Source organism: Lates calcarifer, linkage group LG5 (genome assembly GCF_001640805.2).
Source record: "Lates calcarifer isolate ASB-BC8 linkage group LG5, TLL_Latcal_v3, whole genome shotgun sequence".
NCBI lineage: Eukaryota > Metazoa > Chordata > Actinopteri > Centropomidae > Lates > Lates calcarifer.
Window position 1 is genome coordinate 5,879,732 of NC_066837.1, and position 19,288 is coordinate 5,899,019.

General features: G+C 41.4%; 2 protein-coding genes and 1 long non-coding RNA gene across 6 annotated transcripts in view; 2 read left to right on the forward strand and 1 right to left on the reverse strand.

Annotated features, from left to right (window-relative positions):
• Positions 1 to 9,400, forward strand: zgc:112980 (uncharacterized protein LOC503706 homolog). Of its 3 annotated transcripts, none has more exons than XR_007813212.1 (20): positions 1 to 136; positions 643 to 778; positions 870 to 978; positions 1,061 to 1,154; positions 1,617 to 1,767; positions 1,903 to 2,020; positions 2,200 to 2,325; positions 2,428 to 2,490; positions 2,608 to 2,730; positions 2,848 to 3,003; positions 3,107 to 3,160; positions 3,561 to 3,787; positions 3,881 to 3,960; positions 4,731 to 4,820; positions 4,919 to 4,990; positions 5,069 to 5,173; positions 6,259 to 6,364; positions 7,218 to 7,473; positions 7,568 to 7,628; positions 8,829 to 9,400. XR_007813212.1 is itself a non-coding variant. In XM_018699783.2 (19 exons), exons 2-19 carry the CDS (start codon positions 652 to 654, stop codon positions 8,836 to 8,838), a joined length of 1,872 nt encoding a protein of 623 aa, XP_018555299.1. In that variant the 5' UTR covers positions 1 to 136; positions 643 to 651; the 3' UTR covers positions 8,839 to 9,400. The 3 variants fall into 3 exon arrangements, 1 of the variants encoding a protein (XP_018555299.1); XR_007813213.1 differs by lacking the exon at positions 1 to 136 and adding an exon at positions 159 to 328; XM_018699783.2 differs by lacking the exon at positions 7,218 to 7,473.
• On the reverse strand, positions 9,346 to 19,171 carry smcr8b (Smith-Magenis syndrome chromosome region, candidate 8b). Of its 2 annotated transcripts, XR_007813211.1 has the most exons (6): positions 18,301 to 19,171; positions 15,016 to 15,428; positions 13,159 to 14,363; positions 11,988 to 12,495; positions 9,886 to 11,402; positions 9,346 to 9,783 (listed from the first exon to the last, which is right to left on the reverse strand). XR_007813211.1 is itself a non-coding variant. In XM_018699779.2 (5 exons), the coding sequence occupies exons 1-5, from the start codon at positions 18,484 to 18,486 to the stop codon at positions 10,955 to 10,957; spliced, it is 2,760 nt and encodes a 919-aa protein (XP_018555295.1). In that variant the 5' UTR covers positions 18,487 to 19,171; the 3' UTR covers positions 9,346 to 10,954. The 2 variants fall into 2 exon arrangements, 1 of the variants encoding a protein (XP_018555295.1); XM_018699779.2 differs by having other exon boundaries at positions 9,346 to 11,402.
• LOC127142454 (uncharacterized) overlaps positions 18,675 to 19,288 on the forward strand; it is a 2,065-nt gene continuing 1,451 nt past the window's right edge. Inside the window, exon 1 of the long non-coding RNA XR_007813214.1 lies at positions 18,675 to 18,822. This is a non-coding gene — a long non-coding RNA (uncharacterized LOC127142454). The remainder of the gene's footprint in view (positions 18,823 to 19,288) is intronic.

The window sequence follows — 19,288 nt, forward strand, 5'->3', positions numbered from 1 at the left end:
TGGCGGTAATATTTATAAGCTGGTTTGTCGGCCGCTAATAAAGACGACGAAGAAGAAGACGTCACATCCGGTACCATCAGATTTGAGAACGCCGGCGCGAAACAACATATTTATTTTGGTTACACGGGCAACAAAGGTAAGAACACGCCGTCGCTCACAAAACAAAAACAACAGTTTAAATGTATTTTATCATATTCACGTTACTAGGTTTCGTAGTAAAAAGTAAAACGTGAAAACTTTAACTGTTGACATGAGCGGCGATTGTTGTTAGACGCTTTTAAGTTTCGATTTCCTGCCTTGAAGATAGCGAATAGCTAGCGCCTTCAAAGTAAGCAAAAAACTACTGGGATTTGGTTTGGGCCGGGATGGAAAGTGTAGGAAATCTTAGGCTACCGAATAACAACGCAGCCAGTTTTGTGACAAAGATACTGCTCACCTAGATAGCATGATAATTTTTTATTGATGAACCTTCTCAAATCATGCATCCAAGCCTGTTGGCTTTTACTGAGGAACAAAAGATGAAGAGCTTGATCTGTGACTCACTCAAAGACCAGACTGACAACTTACATAGGGACACTTTTGTGATATTTTGAGTATACTGTAATGTCTGTGAGCTGCTGACTGCCTTCTCTGTCCCTTTAGACATCTCTGATGTGTACAGCGGGGGGCGAAGGAGAAATAATCATCCTCAGTGATGATGATGATGATGAAGAACATGAGATATCATGCAGTGAACCCTCGGTTCTCATTGTGGAGGTGGAGGAGGTGAAGAAGAATGGTAACAGCTGTGTTTAGTTTAAACACCTGCACTGTGTTTTGGATTGCAGGTTAATTAAATAGTCACCAGCTGTTCTTCCTGTGTGTTTCAGATATTGTGTTACCTCAAAATGCTCTGGACGAAGACCTGGTCATTACCTTCTCCCGCCGAGCTGAGGTGCTGCCTCATGCACGCTACGACTGTCCCATACATCCTTTCACGTGAGTAAATTGCCACACACGCTTTATGAAACACTGCCCTCCAGCAGAGGTAATCACACTGCTTCTCCTCTGTCCTGCTCAGGCCTACAGATCGTGAGGTCAGCGTTCCTGTGGACAGTAACCAGCTCATTTGTGAACAGTGCTTCTGCTACATCTGTGACAAGCTGGCCTCAGCAGTATGTGTTGATGTGGTCTGTAGAGATGCTGGTGCTTGCTTGAGTTGCCATGCCAGTGATTATACACAGCCCCACTGACTGAATCAGTGAATAAATGAAGCATAACTTTAAGTCTTTCCTCATGAAAACTACCCTTTTAGAGGCATTTTTTCCTCTTTTAGTTACAGACATGTTTCAAAATGTAGTGTCACTCTGTCACAGTAGTGAGTGCTGTATCTCTAAATCTGAATGTTAGAAGTTGCACAAAGATGATGCTGTATTGCGTTATATTTGAAATTTACACTCACATTTTTCCCTTTTTTTTTTTCTCCAGCTCACATGTAACTGATGAAATTGAATTTACTGGTAGTGATCGGCCACAAGAATTGAAATTACTGACCACAAAGAAAGCTTCAGTTTTTCTGCATTTTTGTCCTGTGTGTGTGTGTGTGTGTGTGTGTGTGTGTTCGTGTGTTCGTTCAGTGTGTAACATGGTGTCAAAGCGGCATGTGTCACTGCAACAGCCACAAAAGGAGTGAGTTCTGGAACAACCTGAGAAACAGCACGCTGCTGGGAGGACTGAAGACTTTCAACCTCACGCTGTCTGAAATGGACGCTCACCTCCGACATGCAGGTGCTCGCTCTCATACAAAACCTGTACATGGACATAAAAGTCATGTAGGTTTGTGAAAACCTCAGACTGAACCACTTGTTGTTTGGCTGCAGTTACATGTCATTTCACTACTGCTGTATTTTTCTTCTCATCCAGAGATGATGCTGCAGAACTTCAGAAAAGAGCTGTCTGCAGTGTTCTCAACCTTCCTGAAGGGAAGGGCATTAAAGGAGTATGGTCTGAACCTACCAAACCAGCAAGGCATCATCTATGAGTGAGTCGTTAGGATCCATCCTCATCTCTGTGTAACTGTACCAAATACTTCATCAGTAGTTGTGAGATTTACCATGAGGCCAAAATATTTTACCTGCCTGTCCTGGTGACATCACATTTTGAACTCTGACCCTGTTATGGCAGTGCTCTGTCAACATTTACAATTTTCTTTTGTCACAGTTACACCCCTGTGTACGAGTGTGTGTCATTGTTCCTGAACAAAGCAGACAAACTGGACAGCAGAGCTGCTGCCATCATGAGACTGGGAGCTGCTGAAGACTTTATGAGACACTTTCAAGGATCAGGGTAAACACACACACACACACACTTAGAAATTTTCTGTTAATGGTTCCTTCACGTTTGACCTTCTTGTGTATTGATTTCTTTGATTAATATGATTCTCTGCAGAAGTTTCATCTTACAGTCTCCTGTGGCCACGACAAGTGAGGCTAAAATGGTGTTACTACAGAGGTAAACACACACTCATAACACACACATGCACAGAACTCCATCATGTGTCGTATCTGTATTTCGCCTTGATATTTACCGTCGTCTTCCACGTGTGTGTGTTTTGGTTTTTTTTTTCAGGGTTGTAGCATCATTGCAGAGACAGATGGTGATGGATGATTTTACTCCAGAGTTTGCACAGAAACTGCAGGATTTTTACAGGAGGTTCTATTTCCCTGCTGAGCTGAAGAGCATGAGGAACAGGTGTGTGTGTTCAAATGTCACTGTGAGGCAATAGTTCATAAGCTTGTGTGTGTGCTTCAAGGTTACACTTTAAAGCTTTTTTGTGTTTAATTGTAACTTCATGTGTGTGTGCTGCAGCCTGTGTGTTCGTCCCTGGGATGACGTCCTGCTGGTGTCTGTGCTGAAGGGACAGAATGTGACGGGTGTCCGCAAAGACAAAGGCAAGAGGGATATCCTGATTGAACAGATTTCTGTAGTTCTACTGAGAACAGAGCTGCTGCAGCAACAGCACAGGTACAACATGGGTTTACACATTCTTCCATATTAATATACCATGCTGTAAACACACACGTACATTTGGCCTTTAAAACCAAACTTTTCTGTGTCATGTCTGCAGGTACAGAGAGTTGTGTCGCTACCTACGAGTCGTCCAGACCAATGATTCCAAACTGTGAGTGTTTACGACCAAACAACCACCATTACTTGACAGACATTGTCTTTGTTTGTACTACAAGTGTGCTATTAAGTTTATGCTGCTGAAAATTAGATCTGAAACAATTAATGGATTAACAGGAATGTGATATTTCATACCTGCGCTACCCTACTTTTAACTACATTTATAGAAGTAGTGGTCCATGCTGATACACAACACTGATTTTGATAATTGATTAATTCTTCAAAAGCTAAATGTCAAACATTTCCTGGTTCCAGCTTCTCAATTATGAGGATTTTCTGTAAATAAATAAATGCAGGTCCAGAAATTTGAATATAAAATACAAGCTCAAGCATAGATTCATACATTTAGACGTGATCGGTTGTGTCATGTTGTTGACTTTGGTTTTTGTCTCCAGTTTCGAACAGGTTCAAGACCTTATCCCTTTCTTCTCGTGCATGTCGGGAGACTTCATGTCGGCTTTTCACAGTTTGTTACCCTCACTGAACCCCCCCGTCTCCCGCTTCACTCCGTCCCTCTTCCTCGTTTATTTCCGCATCTTTGAAACAGCAACAGCACCGAAGCTGATGGTCAGTGAGCCAGCACAGCTCTGCTGTTCTGATGCGACATGGGAGCCAATCAAAGGTCAGCCATATGTATATTATAACTTCACCATTTTCACTCCGAAAATCTTAAAATATTTTCTCATGAGAGGTCAAACTCCCTCCCTCTCTGTAGATGCTTTTCCACTGAAGCGTGCTGAGCTGGTGAAGTTTGCTCTCAGGGTTCAGAAATGCTGCTCTGCTGTCTTCTCTGATGTGAGTCTACAACACTCATCACTGCTCACTTTGCTTCATAGAAATCTCATTGTCCTTGATGCAAACCTTAATTTTCACATCAAATCAATACAGATTACTGTCACTGTAGTGGCTGTGAGGCTGGACGGTGAAGAGGCTGCAGCAGTTAACAGGGAGGAGAGTTTTAGCAAAAGAACCTTTTAAACCTAACTTAACATCACTGCAGTAAACACTGGAATTTAATTGAAGTTTGACTGGAAAACAAACTTATTAATTGTTTTAAAGCAGTTACACAGACAAACAAATAAGGAACATTGCTCTCTCCTGGGTGCCATCTTTGATATGTGATTAGCAGTCATTAGTCTAATTAGTGTTGAGGCTGAACATGTTGTATGTGTATATGTTTTGTTAGCAGTTACTTTGTTGTTTAAGGAAATTTAAACTGCTTTTCTCGCATCTTTTAAGGACTTCTCTGTTCAGGAAATGACAGGAGCTAACCAGTCTTACCCAGAAGTCTGGTGAATGACTTCCTTGAGGACTTAAAAAAAAATTTCCTCTGACTATTGAAATCTGCATCATTTAACACTGTGTTTTAGCCATTTAATACAGTTAAATTAGCTTTTTTTCCTTGTGACTGCGTGATTGTGAATAGCTTTTAAAATTTGTATTTTTATTTAAACCACACCCTGTGTGTGTGTGTGTGTGTGTGTGTGAACTGTGCTATATAAATCTGTCTTTGTTTTCCTTCGTTTGCATTTTCCAATGTGTGACTGTGCGTCTGATGTTTTCAGTCTCAGTGCTGGACCCGTTTACTCACACTTGTCAACACACCCTGTGGTTCATTCACCGCTCTGCCGGCACCAAACCCACAGTTTCTTCACGTATGTGTTTCTAGTTGACAACTCATTTATTTTTTTATAATTTCTATTCATCTTTAGTGGTTGTTATGGTGTTCACTCTGTTATTTTCTGGACTTCAGAAAGCCAAAGATGTTGTGAATTCGATACTGCAGCACAGGTCAAACATACAGATCCCACGATACTTTCAGGAGGTGAGTATGTTCAGACGTACACGTCCAGCGTTCAAACGAGTGGTAATGAACTGTTGATAAGTGTGTTTGTTTTTTCAGGTGTACCCAGATCAGGCTTTGTTGCTGTTGGTAACAGGGGCTTTAGGTTTGAGGATCCTCAGTGCTACTCTGAGTCCAGCGCTCCCTGTGCTCAGCACCTTTAAGGTATTGTCCTCTTCCTCTTCACCTTAATATGTCATAGGATACATCACTTACTGGATCACGCTTTTATATGGGAGACTAAGTTGCAATTCCAATTTTTGTCTCTCTTCCAAGTTTGTGTTATTCTGCCAAGAATTCAAGCTGTCATGATGTGTTTAAGGACTGCACTGATTTAACACACTTTAAACATCAGTGTGACCAAAGTATCACATTACATTACCGTGAATTCACTGTAAAGGTCAATTTGTTAAGAAGCCACAGTATGTTCTGGATTGCTCATCTCTCATTTTTCTAAAATCTTTCTTTTTTAAAACCGATTTTAAAAATCGGTAAAGCCTGAGCAGTACTGGATTTCTGGGGCAGATGCCTACGCTGATTTTAGATAGTAAAAAAAATTAAGATTTTTATGTTTGTTGTATCAAAAAGGGAAAATGTAGGTGTCGTTCTCTGCTTAGACATCACCTGACTCTCAGTTGTGCACACTCTACTACACGTACTGCAGACACTGAGAATATTGTAAGTCAGAACACAGTCTTCTGGACAAACTACATGATGACACCAAGTCTAAATTACCACAAGCATCTTTTTTGCATTATATTCTGTCAAAACAAACAAAGAAAAATTCATTTCAGAGCATATTGCTCATGACACAAATTGCTGTGGCTCTAGAAAATAGCCTAAACTGTTAGAAGTTAGAAATTAAATGGATTAACAAATTGAGTTAGGGAACAAATTTCCCATGTGACACACTTGGATGGAGGTTGTGACAAATGCAACAAATATGCACTGTAATTCACATGCCTACAATCCTCTATGGGTGAAATATTTTTCATCCATATTTTACATTTACCCATTTGTAAAATTTGATCCAAAGAGACCTACATGTGAGAGTTAACACTCAAGCCTCAGTACAGTCGGAGACCTTGGATAAAGCATCAAGATTTGTTCAATACGACAAACTGATATCTCATGATAGAAGCAACCTGTTCTCATTTGACCTTTTTGTACAAATGTCTGGATGAGCCATGAAGCTGAAACTAGGATCTAAAACATCTTTAATTAACCAGTAACTTTTCTGTCTTTCTCAGGAGAATGGGTGGGCTCTCAGGTGGCTGTGGGACAGTTTGTCCTCCAACGCAGAACGCCTCAACTCCTTCGTACAGGAGGCCACACAGGAGATGGAAGCCAGTACAGGTGTGTGGGCATCTTTTAACTAATGAATCAGAGCGCTAAACTCTCAACATCTATCCTCCATCTGAGAGTTAAATCACCAAAAACAGCAAGTCAGAATTTATCAGCAGGACAGCAAACACAGTAAAGGAGCTAAAAAGTTATTTTCAACCTTAAGTAACGTCTAAATGGCAAAATGTAGAAACTGCATCAGCATGCCACCATCCTCATTGGCCTCTGACACAGCCAACATTACTGCTTCCCAAGGCTTCAGTATGCTTCAGGTGAAGTGTGTGTCTCAAGCTCTCTTATTACCTCTGCCAAGGTAGGTTATGTTGTCACCTGTGTCTGTTTATTTGTCAGCACGATTACACAAAAAGCACAGAACCGATTCTCTGAAGTCTGGTCGGTGTTATGTGGCATTGGCTTTCTCTGAGTGCCCTCCTAGATAATGCTTTATTTATGTCATATCAGAGTTAACACATTAGAGTTTGTTTAGAGTTCATGTTAATTTCCAAGACTTGGCACTCAAAGATAACAGTGTCTGAAAACCAGACAAATATGGACACGTCACACCCACCAAGGATCATTGTTCAGCATCATCAAACACACATTTAACATATATTATATTGTCAGTATTCTGAATTTTAGTGAGTGATTTCAGTGAGTGTGTGAGGGTCCAGTAGAGTCCAGTGTAAATTTTTTCTGCTTGTTGTGTACATGGGCATCCTTGTGCATAAGATACAAATAGTGGTGAAAACCTCTTCAGTGTTTCTGTAAATGAAGAGAAAACAGCTCTTGTGTGCGAAAAGAACAGCTGCCCTGGGGTGCAACACAGCCACATAACACTGCATCTCTTTGTTTCTGTTTCTGTCAGATGGGGATAATTCTTTACCCTTTCTTCACTCCATCATACCCATTCTGTCTTCTTCAGAGAACTGGGATCAGTGAGTCATTAAATTTATAACTTGCTGCAACGAAAGCACAGCAGCTTTTACAGCCAGGAAATACCAGCAGTAGAGTTTTTATTTTTGTTTATAGTTGACTGTTAAAGGCAGTAAGAGGCTGTGGATCTGATCTGTTGCCTTTTTTCCCTATGTCCTCTCCTGATGTGGTGGTGATCAGCACCTACTGTAAGTTGCCCTGTGGTGATCCTTCATTATGGATCTTGCCTCTGCTGTGGTGTTGATTTTTTTTTTTTAAACCTTGTGTCTTTTCTTTCTGCAGGCAGTCCAGCAGCTGTTAGACTCTACCCCTCCCAAATGATGGCTCCGTCACAGCGTCAGCTGTAAGTCCCACAGTCTCATCAGCTGTTCATGCCTCATGTCTTTTTTTTCCGTCATAATCCACTTTGAAAGTGAAAAGTCTCTAGTGTCTTTTTATTTTTAGCAGCAAGTAACATATATTTTTTATATTGAGATACCTTGTGGAGTTTGTTACAAAAACACATCATGTGAAACCTTTGAGGCCTCATTAATATGTTGAACTCACGGCTGATTACTGCCACCAGCTGTCTATCAGCAGAACAGCGTTAAGCTGACGGAGGCCTGTTTTCTTCCACGCTCTTCACATTTGCGTTGCTGCCATCTGTGGTCAGCAGTAAAGTGTGTCACACACTAGTTGAAGTCAAAAACTCCACCAGGTATCTTAAACACTGGTGTGCACGGGTCATTTTTTTTAAATAGCAAGCACTTCTCACTCTACTGATACATTCATAAACTGTAAGTCACAATATTTGGAGATTATGGAGCAATAACCTCATAGATCTTTGTATTTTTAATTCAAAATCTGTCTTCCTCTCTGTGGAAGTGGATTAGATCATTCTACTTATAAGGTAACGAAGCTGGAACTGCACATCACTTCTTTGGGGGTTGTTCAAACACCAATATTGTTGTTGGACTGTAAAATGAAATGATAGAGCTGCAAGGATAAGTCTATTAATAGATGAGTCAATCAACAAAAGAAAACAAAAATAGCTGACATGACCGTAGACTGAATAGTTTTGGATTTTGGACTGTTGAGAAGATAAAACAGGACTTTTTTTTTTCTCCCTACCTGACATTTTATAGACAAAATAATCAGCACATTAATGAATAATGAAAATAATTGTTGGTTGCAGCCTTAAATGTTATTGTTCTCGAAGGTTTACAAGACCACAGTTATAAAGACAGTGAGACATTTTATTAAATGTCTGTCTGTCCCATTGAGTCTGTTCAGTTAGTACAGTCTTAGTGCAGACACAAACCATCATGTTCAGATATTTAAAGTCTGAGTAGATGAGTCATAGTCGTATTTCGTCTTCCCTCCTTGCACATCCTCTCTTGCATTACCAGCCCCATAAAATGGCAAGACTTCAGCCCAATTAATCAAATTTGTAATATGAGACTTAAAATCAGATGATCAAAATGTGATTATTAAAAAAACTTTTTACAGCTGAAATGTTTTTTAAATAACTGCTGAACTTCATTTTGTTCTTTGGTGGTTTCAGCTTGTCGTGATTGCACATCGATACTCCTACCAGACTCGTCAAAGACCTGACTCACTGTGGTCGCCGTGACGTCTCCTCCACACGGGGTTGAGTACTGAGAGTTATCAACGTCATACAGACGTCAGATTATATCTGCACTAACCAGGTGTTGTCGTAATGATGCAGAGAATAACATCCTTGCTGTTATTCTGCATTTAATTTAAAGGCTATAGACACTATATGTGGCTTTTTCCTTTAATGAATTGATCAGTGTTTGTTCAGTGGGCTCGTGGTCTGAACTGGACACAAATGTAATTCTGCATAGTGGGATTTTCTTTTTTTTTTCTGACTGAACAGTGTTTATGTTTGTTATTTTCTGGAACGACTTTAGGATTTTTCATTTTTATCATAAATGAAGCAGCTATGTAACAGTACATGACTGAAAGCTGACGACTTTTTCCAACTACTTTGGTCAAGTTATGGAAGAAAAGGAAATTAATGTCTTGGTTGCTCTGGATTCTTGAACTATTGCTTAAGATTTTGAGTGTAAAATGTACAACTTTATTTTCAGAGTAAATACACACATGTTCAAATCGGCTCATATTTGCATCATTAAAATTACAAACATGAAAGTACAGTGTTTACCAGAGGGAAGCTGTTGCACTGTCTCAGCTGCAGTTTAAAGCTTAAAAGCCTCTTTTTTCTGAAGTAAAAGTAGCAATACCACAGTGTAGAAATACTGTTATGGAGTAAAAACCCTACATTCAGAAGTTTACTGAAGTACAAATACATAGGTAATATACTTAAAGTAGTAAAGGTAGTAGCTCCACCATAACTACTTCATATGCTGCAAGGTAGAATGATATATAAAAACACATCATTTCTGTATTGATTATGTTTTGTATTAATACAAACACAATCAAAACATAAAAGTAATGCTTTCAAATAAATGTTGAGTAAAAAGTACAGTATTTCCCTAGTATAAAATATAAGTATAAAGTATCTTAACATGGAATTATTCAGGTGAAGTACCTCAACTATACAGGAGTACAGTACTTGAGCAAATATTCTTAGTTACTTTCTACCAAGGAAAGTGAGTTACTTGTATCCCAGTTGATTATATCCATTTTATGCTACTTTATACTTCTATTCTGCAGCATTTCAGACTGAATACTTATCTTCACACTGGTTTTACTTAAGTGGGACTTTGACTGAGTATTTTTACAATGTGGTATTATACTTTTTTTTAAAATAATGCATCTCAATACTTCCTCCATCACTGCTAATTAGTGAAATTTAACTGAAAAGCTATTTAAACAAAAACAAATACTAGCCATCTGACATGCTTTGGAATTGGATGTCTTTAGAGGAACTTGGACTGGATGAACTGATTAGATTTTGATTGACTTTGTCTGATCAAGCTCACATTCTGAAGTGTTCTGAGAGCAATCTGAAGGGGCCTGGTCGTGTGGTGGATTTGTTCAATGCCTCTAAGGTGCTGGCATTACAGTGTCTAGGGTTTCGAATCCCACCCGTTACCAGTACCTGCAGCAAGAGAGGCAGAGAGGTAGTAGCAAGGGATGATGGACTGTAATGATGAGCAGTCAAAATTTTGCTGAAACGTCAACTTTAAAAATAAACGTTTCGCAACTGTAAACTGCAGCTTAGCTAGTTCAGAGCTAAATGACAGAGCAACATGTTTTTATAAAAGTGCTGACGTACTAAAATCTAACATACACAAGCCTCAGTACCACACTGCCTTCACAGTACTCTCGGATCTATAAAAGTAAATTTTTTAAATTGCATGATGTATATATGTGGCTCAATTAGCTTAAATTACACAGCCTACATTTTAAAAACACAAAAAAGAAAACAGTACTTTAGCTGTAGATGCTGCCAGCATGTAAAGGTTTTTGGTGCCAGTGAGGCACTAGTGCACCAATTACAGTAATCCAGATACACAGCATCATGACAGAGCAGGAATCATGCATACACACTAACTTTTAAACACAGCAGATAAAAACCTTAAAAGTGTTTTAGCGTGTTCACAGTGGCAGATGATGTGTGACCTGCTGTGTCAGTCCAAATCAGAGAGGAATCAGTGCATATTGTTGTGGGTATTCTGTTTATCCAGTGTGTTGTGGACTCTATGTTGTGTGTGTATTTCTGTGGAGTTGCACTGAGCTGTAAGAAAACCTTAAAACCGGTGGTCCACGTCCTGCGTGGCGTTGTTTGATGAGGTCAGACAGGAAATCCATCACCCTCAAATCACTCTCACTGCTGCAGAGTCCTCGTGCCAACAGGAAATCCTCTCCCTCTGTACCACTCTTCCCTCCAGCAACGTTTGGACGTTGTAAAGCAGGTTTAAACGTGTACAGCAGAGCCTGGTTGGCCAGCACAGTCAGGCAGCTCTCCAGGTGCAGCAGGTAGGTGATGCCCCGGCTAATGCCGGTGTGTGGATCAGCCAGTCTGCTGATGACAGAACCTGAGTATGACGGACAGCGCAGAGTCCTCTGGTCCAGGTCCAGCAGGGACAAGTAACGGCTATAGCGAGTCAGAGAGTGAATAATGGTGGACGAAGTGCTGGAAGACGACCTGGTCAGGAGGAAGAAAACATGTTATTTTATGGTTGTGCCTGATTGTGTATTAAAAGAATTTAAAGCTACATTGGCTAAACTGCTAGCAGCAGACATGCACGTGCATGCCGCAGCAGTTTAGGCGAGGTAGCGTCACGCTCGGGACGCACAGCCTTTCTTTAGTGAGCGTGACCTGCCCAGTGTGCTTCAGCGTTAAGGCCCACTGAGCACCGACTCTTCAGATGCGATTGTGACACTTTATGAAGGTAAAAAGTTTGGGTGCCACATGCAGCAAGTTCACCGAGGCAGAAGCACAGGTGACGCAGTTCAATTCTCATGATTAACGTACAATTGATGCATTAAATATTACATTACTGTACGCAATGGCTATAATGTTGCTTAGCTACCTAATAGTCAACTGAAGCAGGTACAATGTACTCGTGTGCAAGAATTAACCAATTAACCATTAACAAACAGATATATATATATATATATATATATATATATATATATATAGATAGATAGATAGATAATAGGGTTTGTCAGGAAGATTTTGTGCTGACAGGATGGCCGGACACCTGTGTGTGTGTGTGTTATGGCGTACCTGTGTATTCCTATCAGCCTCCAGGTGAGCAGGTCAGTCAGCTGAAGTGGCGTGCACAGACACGGCATCACGGCATTTCCATCAGGACCCGGAGCAGGCAGGAAGAGACTCAGAGCGTCCACCAGCTTCCTGACCAGGCTCTCATCCCCTCCGATGACAACCAGCGGTCGGCCGCTTAGGAGACAAAACACAGCATGCTGGGAGAACGAGTTCTGTTTGAGGAACCTGAGGGCTCGGAGTCCAGCCTTCCTCCTCCTCCTCCTCTTATCTGTGTGGGTGCTGCTGTGGATGTTCTGGGTGGGGGACGGGGGTTCTGAGGAGCCAGTGAAGCTGGTGCAGTCAGACGCTTCGTCGATGCTCAGCAGCCTGAGAGGAGCGCAGGGTGGAGTCCAGCGGTCCACCTCCGCTAGGGCAACAGGAGGAGCAAAGTTCACATGGAGGTCAGGCACCGACTGCACCGTCTGATGAACGTCAGACCACTTTGGCATTGACTTCACTGCTTCTTCAGCTGTGGAGTAAAAATGGGTTTGTTATGTCTCATTAAAGCAAAATTCATCTGTATTTAATTAAAAAAAACAGATCATAAAATGATTAACAAAACATTTCCAAAACACAAAATTATGTTAATTTGTTCTCATTTGTTCAAATCTTGCTTTTTGTCCTGTGTTACATCTTCAGGACTGTACAGCTGTGCAAATAAAACAATCGCAGACCTAAACGTTCCTCTTGAGCTGAGCTGTTCATGACTCACTGTAATAAGAAGTGTAGGATTTAATTTCACCTGCCGAGTAATGCCGAACTGTTGATCAAGTAAAAGTACAAAGAAGTTGATAAAACCAGAGTTCATCTCCAATATTTAGCAAGGACATTTTGTAAATATCAAGAATTCTTAACAGAGTTTGGCGTGTTTGGCGCAGCGGCCGCACTTCCGGCTCCAGAAGCCAGGGGTCATAAGGAATGTAGGCTTGACAGACTTAATTACCACAGGTTGCTACATAGGCTGCTGTTGCTCAGCAAAGTTACATTTTGATGCTGGATACTTTTTAAACTGGTACTTCAGAAATCAATGCTGACAAGTTGTAAGCTTTCTCCAAATCTAACTGTTTTAATACATAAAGCCCTAAATCCTGTTTAATGGGGCTTTAGAAATGAATACTGTAGCAGACATTACCTTGCAGTAGTTTGGACGTCTCCTCAGGACTGTTGCCTTCTTCAACTTGATTCTTCGTCAGACACTCTACACCTTGCTCCTCTTTGACCATGACACCACCACCAACAGTTATTTGCTTTAAAGACTCGTCTTTATCAACACATCCGTCATCTTTCTGAACAGGCAGTTCTTTTTCGTTTTCACTTCCATTCTGTGTTTTCTCGTCTTTGAGGACACTGTCGGCTTTACTCTCTGTCACTGTTTCCTCCTCCTTGTGAAAGCCGTTGCTCAGAGATTGGTGCTCTGCTTCTTCCTCTGTGATGGCGGTGAGGTCGTCAGGAAAGATGGACTCGGTGGTGCTCAGGACCTCGATGCTGTCCTCGCTGTTAGCTCGCTTGGCGTACGCTCGCACGCGTCTGACGCCTGTGTCCACTGCTGCTCGTCTGACAGAGGCGTCCATCATCATAACCGGTGTCTCTGCAGATCCAGCGACAACATGCTGTGTCCGGTAAGACTTCTCAGTCCCGAGCACTTCAATGCTGTCGCCACTGCTCATGCTTCCCGTCATCTCTGTGGCAATGCTAGGGTCAGGGGTCACTGTCCCAGCCTCTGCTGCCTCCAGTTTGATGGGGATCTCCTCCACACAGGAGCAGAACGACTCCAGGCTCATTGGCTCTGACTGAAACATCTCAACACCACTCTTACCCGCTGTTGCCCTCTGTAGCTCTGCCTCTGCGCCCTCCCTCTCCTCCTCCTCCTCGTCCTCTGGGCTCCACAGCTCAAACAGGAAGTTGGTGAGCGTGAGCCTCCTGGACAGCAAATGTGAGACACGAGCAGTTCGCAGGACGCTCCTGTCACCCCGAAGGCGGCGCTCCGTGTCTGCCAGCTGCTCCTTCATCAAGGAGAGGAAGTAGGCATTGCAAAGCTCCTGCAGGGGCTTCAGACGGTGCTCTGACCTGCAGGAGGTGGAGGTGGAGGTGGAGGGACAGGGCTCAGGAGGCAGCAACGCAGTGGGATCAGTGAGGGAGTCAGCTGGGTCATATGGCAGAAAGTCCGGCTGCTTGAGCTTCCTGTTTGGGTATGATGTGACCTGGCGGAGGAGGTCTCTGTGATTTAAGATCGAACGCTCTACAGCTTCAAGCTCACCGGCCTTTTCTCCAACTTCTGCAAATCCATTTACCGTGGGAAGACGTTCCGTCTCCTGTAGCAAAGTCAGCCGTGTGTACCTGAAACAGAGAGATGATATTTAGTCAGCAGGTGAACTCTGACCTGCAAGTTCCACAGGAGCCGAATGTAGACTGCTTGAATTTTGAACTGAATGGGAACAGTGAATATTTGCTTATCTTCCTTCTGTTTTCAAATCTCATATTCATTTAGAGTTTAATAACTGCTTTTTCACTGTTTTCTGACATAGACAAAACATAGAGAAAATAATCAGCAGATTAATCAATAATGAAAATGTTCTATTGGCAGCCCCAGTCTGCGCTCACAAACACAGTCCTGTGAAGAGGTCTTTAATATGTAGCAGAGCCCAACTGAAACTGAATCTTCAAGACCAATGTTAATACCTGAGAGTTGGAAAAAAACATTTTTTAAATAAAAATTCCTTAATTCTTCACTGGTTTTATGTGAAGGATATTTTACAGGTGAATTTTCAGTGCTCTCTGATGAACAGACTATGTAATGGAGACACTGTTTCTAGTATTTCTGTACTGCAATTAGCTATTACCTCAGAGCTGACATATTTGTCAATTTGGATACGTCTGTGATAACTTAATGTCAGCCAAGTGGCCAGTAGAGGACGCTGTTGTATCAGTCTGGCTCTAATACATAGGTAGATGTATAGTGTTACTGCATCAGAGTACATCCAGATCTTACTCAAGCTCTTGTAGTTTCCTCTGCAGCTCCATAGAAAACGCCTGCCTGTTTCCCGTCTTGAGGCTGTCAGACGCCAGAGAGAAGCACGTCGACAGTTCAGAGAAGTTCTCCATCAGCTTCGCCTGGTCCGAGCACACGTAGGCCATGCAGAAAGGACGCACCATGCCCCGAGCCTCCAGGTCGTACAGGGTCACGTGGTGAACGTATGCAAAAGCATCCTCTGCCGAATCTCCCAGGATCACTTTGGAGTCCTCGCTGAAGTTGAGGCGAGGTCCGGGGGCGGCGTGAGGGCTGTGGACGGGGCCAGACGCCTGGTAGTCCACAGACATGATGCGCACAGAGAAGTGGTTGAGGTCAAAGGAGCCGATGACTCTGGGGTCGTCCGGGATGGTCAGCACAGGTTTTGGACCCACCTGAAAACACAGCAGAGGGTTGAAGAGATGCAGCACAATATAAATACTCACAAAGGGTGAATATTTCAAAGATTAGAAAATAAAGAAAAACACCTATGTTTTCAATTTCCTCACTCAACACTGACTTACAGTAAAAGGTTGCGTCTAAGACTAAAACTATTGGTCTGATTTTTAACACTTTATTTATTATTACTCCGCAGATCCAACAAACTTTCCACATTAGTTTGCTCCAGATGTATAAAAGGTCCCCGTACTTTTTTGAAGAGCTCTTGTTTTCCTTTCAAATAATAAGTAATTTTTTTTCTAAGAATACACATGCAGACAGTTTATTTAACCATTTACCAATACTTGTTTTATGTACATTTTTCCATGACAATGCTACCATCCGTTTTGCTGGTAACAAACATAGATCTACAAGGATCTGCTCCTTCTTTACCCCAAAAAATACAACTAAAGGAAGAAGGAACCTTTATTTATATTTTTTTGGGTAAAAATCTAGTAAGAAAAATTTGGGTTCCATTGCTAATTCAACAGATAAAATCTCCTCTATCATATTTTTTTACCTCTTCCCAGAACTTTTTTTTATCTTGTTGCATTCCCACACACAGCATAAAAATGTTCCCTTGGATTGTCAACATTTAAAACACAAATCAGGAATATTACTATTAAATTTATTCAGCTTTTCTGGGGTAATATATGTGCACATCAACCAGTTGTATTGCAGAAGCTTAAAGCAGGTATTTGCTGTTTGAGCTTCTTTACAAGCATCTAACAATTGGTCATTTAAGACAAAATCAAATGCCACATATCTTGATAATCAGTTGACTGCTGAAGAATTTTTTAAGCGAAAACAATAAACTTCCTCTGGTTGCAGCTTCTCCATTGTGGGGGTTTGCTGCCTCTCTCTGTTTGATCACTGTAAACTGAATCTCTTACTATTGATTGGATAAAACAAGACAATTGATCTGCTGCCTCAGGCTCTGGGAAACTGTGATTACAAACTACAAGACACCGTTTACCACAGTACATCATGAACACAGCTATCACACTCAACCACTGGTAAATGATCGGTGATGTGACAGAAAATTATTGATAAGCAATTAAAAATATTCAACAGGGAAAATAATTGTTGCTATAGTGGCAACCTCTTGATGCCTGTTTTTAATCTCTAGCCATCAATACACAGGATGTACTGGACTCATACTAATCATCTACAGAACACTACCATCTGTTACTTATCATTATACATTAAGTCCTTGTTTTTAGTTTTGATTCAAGTTTCTATTTAAATTTCCTCATGTTGTTTGTTGTGTGATCCCTGTGTGGTTTGGATGGAATAACACATTAACATCTCAAATTCAAAGTGAGTAACGCTGACACCAGATCACAGGAGAGATCAGCTCTGTAAGTTTCTCACACCAACTCTGAACTGTAGAGAGTTGGTTTCCAGCACTATGCACCTTCAAGACACTCATTCCTCTGAGAGATGTTGTTCTTACTAACATTTTTACTACTATTTGTAGCTTGTCATCCTGTGATAAGTATAGCCTGCGTGCAATTTGTTCTCAAGTCTCTCTGGCAAAAAAAAAAGAAAAAGATCTTAATCTCAGAGAGACTTCCTGAATAAAGTCTTACTCACTATCGGTTGAGACACATCCCCATGCAGAAACTGAGCTGCAACATTTATTTTATCAAGAGGTGTTAGCAACATCACCACACAATGACTATCTAAAAACAAAAGTTAAAGATATAAATTCAATATTCCAAGCTTCCTTAGATGTTTATGAACTTCAGTGCTTTGTTAAAATTAAATAACTAATAAGCAGTGCATATCATTATTTTTACTGAGGTTACACTGCAGAACTATGAAACTATACTACACTATTTTGTTGTATAAAATGTCACTGTTACTATCATACATCTTAAAACCTAAAGCTGTTGTTATTTACTATTATATTCATCATTTATGAGGAGACCACACTATCACATAATACACACATAAACTGTATTAATGCAGATAGAGCACATTTTGTAACCTGGCCTCAGGTGTTATCTGCATATAGCTTTCCTCTTTGGACTCACTGTGTAATTTATCAACTTAATTAATGTGTTTTTGTGCTGATGTACCATCCAGTGTTCCCCCAGGAGATGAATCTTATCTTATTTCTGCTTTTTCCCTCCATGATGACTCCTACATTTACATCATAAACCTCTAAAGCAGGTAAATGAGGGTTCTTTTGGGGTATCCAACTTTGTAAGTGATTCCCAAAACACTCCTCCAGTATCACAGAAAGAGGTGGTGGAAAGTAACTAAGTACATTTACTCAAGTGTTGCACAGATTTCAGGACTTGTGCTTTACTTGATGACATCCATTTTATGCTACTTTAGACATCTCCTCCACTACAATTACAAGTTATGTCTCAGATTTAATTTTAAGATAAAAAAACACGATAAATAATGCATTATTAAATATTAACCAGTGGTTTTCAACCTATTCTGCTTGGAAAAACTGTGTCTGGTTGGGGCTGCTTGTTGTTGCTTGTCTGAACAACTCACATGATTTCATTTAAATAACTGTAAGAGGTCAAATTATCCGGTATTTCTCAAATGACAGCAAAGATTAGAGATGTGTCTGGAGAGTGAGAGCAAATTTGTGTCAGAACTTGTTTATCTTCTGACCTACTGGAGGACCCCCACACAGACTAAACCTCCATATAAATAAGACAAAACCAGCTCCACCTCCACCAGCTAAAGCAGTGAAATGGCGCATATGGATGCATGTATACCATTGTTGCATTGGTACTTTTAGTTAAGTACAGGATCTGGATACTTTTTCCACCACTGACAGATTACAAAAACAAACACACTCACCTGCTCTGAGAATTCAGCCACCAGTATGAAGTCCCTGTTAAACTGGGCGGAGGTGGTCCAGGGGTGCGAGGTGGGGAAAAGGGGAACAGAGAGCTCCTCAGGTAGACTCGGAGCCTCCTGGTCCTCCTGTTCTTCGCCGAAACCCTCGGCGCCGGTGAAGGCCAGCAGGTCCGGTGACCCGATCATCTTCAGACAGTGAGGGAAGTAGCGGGGCCCAGGGGGTCAACCCATGGAGGATCTTAACGGGGGCGGCGGCAGTGTCTCCCTGGTGGAGCCCGGCCTTCAGCCGGTGAGTCAGCTGTTCACTCCGGACCCTCCTACACCAAACAACCGGAGAGTTACAAACTTGTTGCGCAGTTGAGCTCAGCCACGACGCGATGGATACCGAAGCTGCACCGAGTTAAAACACCACGGAGTATCCTGCCCGCTGCGTTTTCAACAACAACAGCGGCGTTTTCAGGAACAGACATCCGAGAAAACTTAACGGAGAAGCGAAAGTTCCCTGCGGGCGGGAGTCACACGGTTAGTTAACCTTTGTCCCGGGATGCGTGTTCCTCTTTCTCTTAATAACTAAGCTAACTTTCAGATTAAAACTTGTGCCTCCATGTCACGTATTTGACCGGCAAACCGAACCCCCTGCACCCATATTTAGCCATGTGACTGGCGCGGGGCCGGTGCCGCTCACTTGTCGCCTCAGGAAAACCAGCTGGAGTAATGAAAACTTCCGGTCACCACTTTCAAAGTAAAATACTTTTTTGGGGACATTCGCTTGAAATACACTCAACAGGCAGTTTATTAGGTACACCTGATTAATGATGTATCTAATGAAGTCTAATACAACAGTCCTGACCTCGTGAAGGTTATAATCTTAAGTTTTTATTAAAACTATTATTTAAAAAGTGTTGTTTCAACTGTATTGCCTTATATTCAAAGCAGGTCAGCACCTTGAAGCAGTGGTAGAAAGTAACTGAGCATATTTACTCAAGCA